Source organism: Calidris pugnax, unplaced genomic scaffold (assembly GCF_001431845.1).
Source record: "Calidris pugnax isolate Ruff unplaced genomic scaffold, ASM143184v1 scaffold542, whole genome shotgun sequence".
In the NCBI taxonomy this organism is placed as follows: Eukaryota; Metazoa; Chordata; class Aves; order Charadriiformes; family Scolopacidae; genus Calidris; species Calidris pugnax.
The window spans coordinates 42,243-46,083 of NW_015091235.1; the positions used below are offsets into that span (position 1 = coordinate 42,243).

At 44.4% G+C, this 3,841-nt stretch overlaps 1 protein-coding gene across 1 annotated transcript in view; it reads left to right on the forward strand.

The window, feature by feature from the left end:
* Positions 1–818, forward strand: part of LOC106898586 (alpha-actinin-4-like) — an 11,855-nt gene extending 11,037 nt beyond the window's left edge. The window contains exon 9 of the mRNA XM_014959894.1: positions 753–818. Within this exon, the coding sequence (XP_014815380.1) occupies positions 753–818 (66 nt within the window). The remainder of the gene's footprint in view (positions 1–752) is intronic.
* The last annotated feature ends 3,023 nt before the right edge of the window (positions 819–3,841 follow it).

Genomic DNA, 3,841 nt, shown 5'->3' on the forward strand with positions numbered 1-3,841 from the left:
TTGGGGCAGGAAGGGGGTTTGGGGTCCAGAAAGTGGAATTTTGGGGCTAGAAAGTGTATTTTGAGGCAGAAAATGACCGATTTGGGTCCGGAAAGTGTATTTTTGTGTCCAGAAAGTGGAATTTTGGGTCCAGAAAGTGGAATTTGGGTCTGGGAAGTGGAATTTTGGGTCCAGAAAGGGAATTTCTGGCTCCAGAAAGTGTATTTCGAGGCGAAAAATGACCGATTTGGGTCTGGAAAGTGGATTTTGGGTGTGGGAAGTGATGAATTTGGCTCCGGAAAGTGGAATTTTGGAGCCAGACAGTGGATTTTGGGTCCAGACAGTATATTTTTGGGTCCAGAATGTGGATTTTGGCTCCAGAAAGTGTATTTCGAGGTGGAAAATGACCGATTTGGGTCCGAAAAGTGGATTTTTATGTCCGGAAAGTGGATTTTGGGTCCAGAAAGTGGATTTTGGGGCTAGAAAGTGGAATTTTGGGTCCGGAAAGTGTATTTTTGCCCCCCGGAAGTATATTTCGAGGCGGGAAATGACCGATTTGGGTCTGGAAAGTGGATTTTTGGGTCTGGGAAGTGTATTTTTGGTCCAGAAAGTGGATTTCAGGGCAGGGAGTGACCCATTTGGGTCCAGACAGTGGATTTTTGGGTCCAGTAAGTAGATTTTGGGGCAGAGAGTGACCCATTTTGGTCTAGAAAGTGGTTTTTTGGGGCCGGAAAGTGGAATTTTGGGGCCAGAAAGTGTTTTTTTGGGGCCAGACAGTGAATTTTGGGTCCAGAAAGTGGATTTTTGGTCCAGAAAGTGGATTTGGGGGCAAGAAGTGACCGATTTGGTTCCAGAAAGTGGAATTTTGGGTCCAGACAGTATATTTTTGGGTCCAGAAAGTGGATTTTTGGCTCCAGAGAGTTCATTTTGAGGCAGAAAATGACCAATTTGGGTCCAGAAAGTGGATTTTGGGGCAGGAAGTGACTGATTTGGTTCCAGAAAGTGGATTTTTGGTCCAGAAAGTGAATTCTGGGATGGGAACTGGGCACTTTTGTGTCCAGACAGTGAATTTTGGGTCCGGAAAGTGGAATTTGGGTCCGGAAAGTGGAATTTTGGGTCCAGACAGTGGATTTTGGGTCCAGACAGTATATTTTTGGATCCAGACAGTGGAATTTTGGCTCCAGAAAGTGTATTTCGAGGTGGAAAATGACCGATTTGGGCCCGAAAAGTGGATTTTTGTGTCCGGAAAGTGGATTCTGGGGTGGGAAGTGACCGATTTTGGTCCAGAAAGTGGAATTTTGGGGTGAAGAAAGTAGATTTTTGTGTCCGGAAAGTGGTTTTTGGGTCCAGGCAGTGGGATTTTGTCTCCAGAAAGTATATTTCGAGACAGAAAATAACCGATTTGGGTCCGAAAACTGTATTTTTATGTCCGGAAAGTGGATTTTGGGTCCAGAAAGTGGATTTTGGGGCTAGAAAGTGGAATTTTGGGTCCGGAAAGTGTATTTTTGCCCCTCGAAAGTGTATTTCGAGGCGGGAAATGACCGATTTGGCTCCGGAAAGTGGATTTTGGGTCCGGAAAGTGGGTTTTTGGGTCCGGAAAGTGGAATTTTGGGTCCAGTAAGTAGATTTTGGGGCAGGGAGTGACCCATTTTGGTCTAGAAAGTGGTTTTTTGGGTTCAGAAAGTGGATTTTTGGTTCCAGAAAGTGGATTTTTGGGTCCAGAAAGTGGATTTTGGGGTGGGAAGTGGACCAATTTGGGTCCCAAAAGTGGATTTTGGGTCCAGAAAGTGGATTTTTCTGTCCAGAAAGTGGATTTTGAGGTGGGAAGTGACCAGTTTTAGGTCCAGAAAGTGGATTTTTGGCTCCAGTAAGTGGGTTTTGAGGCAGAAAATGACCTATTTGGGTCCCGAAAGTGGATTTTGGGTCCAGACAGTGGTTTTTGGGTCCAGACAGTGGAATTTTGGCTCCAGAAAGTGTATTTCAAGGCAGAAAATGACCGATTTGGGTCCAAAAAGTGTATTTTTATGTCCGAAAAGTGTATTTTGGGTCCAGAAAGTGGATTTTGGGGCTAGAAAGTGGATTTTGGGGGTCGGAAGTGATGAATTTGGGTCTGGAAAGTGGATTTTGGGGCTAGAAAGTGGAATTTTGGGTCCGGAAAGTGTATTTTTGCCCCCCGGAAGTATATTTCGAGGCGGGAAATGACCGATTTGGGTCTGGAAAGTGGATTTTTGGGTCTGGGAAGTGTATTTTTTGTCCAGAAAGTGGATTTCAGGGCAGGGAGTGACCCATTTGGGTCCAGACAGTGGATTTTTGGGTCCAGTAAGTAGATTTTGGGGCAGAGAGTGACCCATTTTGGTCTAGAAAGTGGTTTTTTGGGGCCGGAAAGTGGAATTTTGGGGCCAGAAAGTGTTTTTTTGGGGCCAGACAGTGAATTTTGGGTCCAGAAAGTGGATTTTTGGTCCAGAAAGTGGATTTGGGGGCAAGAAGTGACCGATTTGGTTCCAGAAAGTGGAATTTTGGGTCCAGACAGTATATTTTTGGGTCCAGAAAGTGGATTTTTGGCTCCAGAGAGTTCATTTTGAGGCAGAAAATGACCAATTTGGGTCCAGAAAGTGGATTTTGGGGCAGGAAGTGACTGATTTGGTTCCAGAAAGTGGATTTTTGGTCCAGAAAGTGAATTCTGGGATGGGAACTGGGCACTTTTGTGTCCAGACAGTGAATTTTGGGTCCGGAAAGTGGAATTTGGGTCCGGAAAGTGGAATTTTGGGTCCAGACAGTGGATTTTGGGTCCAGACAGTATATTTTTGGATCCAGACAGTGGAATTTTGGCTCCAGAAAGTGTATTTCGAGGTGGAAAATGACCGATTTGGGCCCGAAAAGTGGATTTTTGTGTCCGGAAAGTGGATTCTGGGGTGGGAAGTGACCGATTTTGGTCCAGAAAGTGGAATTTTGGGGTGAAGAAAGTAGATTTTTGTGTCCGGAAAGTGGTTTTTGGGTCCAGGCAGTGGGATTTTGTCTCCAGAAAGTATATTTCGAGACAGAAAATAACCGATTTGGGTCCGAAAACTGTATTTTTATGTCCGGAAAGTGGATTTTGGGTCCAGAAAGTGGATTTTGGGGCTAGAAAGTGGAATTTTGGGTCCGGAAAGTGTATTTTTGCCCCCCGAAAGTGTATTTCGAGGCGGGAAATGACCGATTTGGCTCCGGAAAGTGGATTTTGGGTCCGGAAAGTGGGTTTTTGGGTCCGGAAAGTGGAATTTTGGGTCCAGTAAGTAGATTTTGGGGCAGGGAGTGACCCATTTTGGTCTAGAAAGTGGTTTTTTGGGTCCGGAAAGTGAATTTTGGGTCCAGACAGTGGATTTTGGCTCCAGAGAGTTGATTTTGGGGGCGGGAAGTGACCCATTTTGGTCTAGAAAGTGGATTTTTGGGTCTGGAAAGTGAATTTTGGCTCCAGAAAGTGTATTTCGAGGCAGAAAATAACCAATTTGTGTCCGGAAAGTGTATTTTTGGTTCCAGAAAGTGGTTTTTTGGGTCCAGAAATTGGAATTTTGGGTCCAGAAAGTGGTTTTTTGTGTCCGGAAAGTGGTTTTTGGGTCCAGACAGTGTATTTTTGGCTCCAGAAAGTATATTTCAAGGCAGAAAATAACCGATTTAGCTCCGAAAACTGTATTTTTATATCCGAAAAGCGTATTTTGTGTCCAAAAAGCGTATTTTATGTCCAAAAAGTGTATTTCTGGGTCCAAAAAGCATATTTTGTGTCCGAAAAGCCTATTTTTGGGTCCGAAAAGCGTATTTTTATGCCCGAAAAGCGTATTTCAGGTCCGAAAAGCGTATTTTTATGTCCGAAAAGCGCATTTCGCTG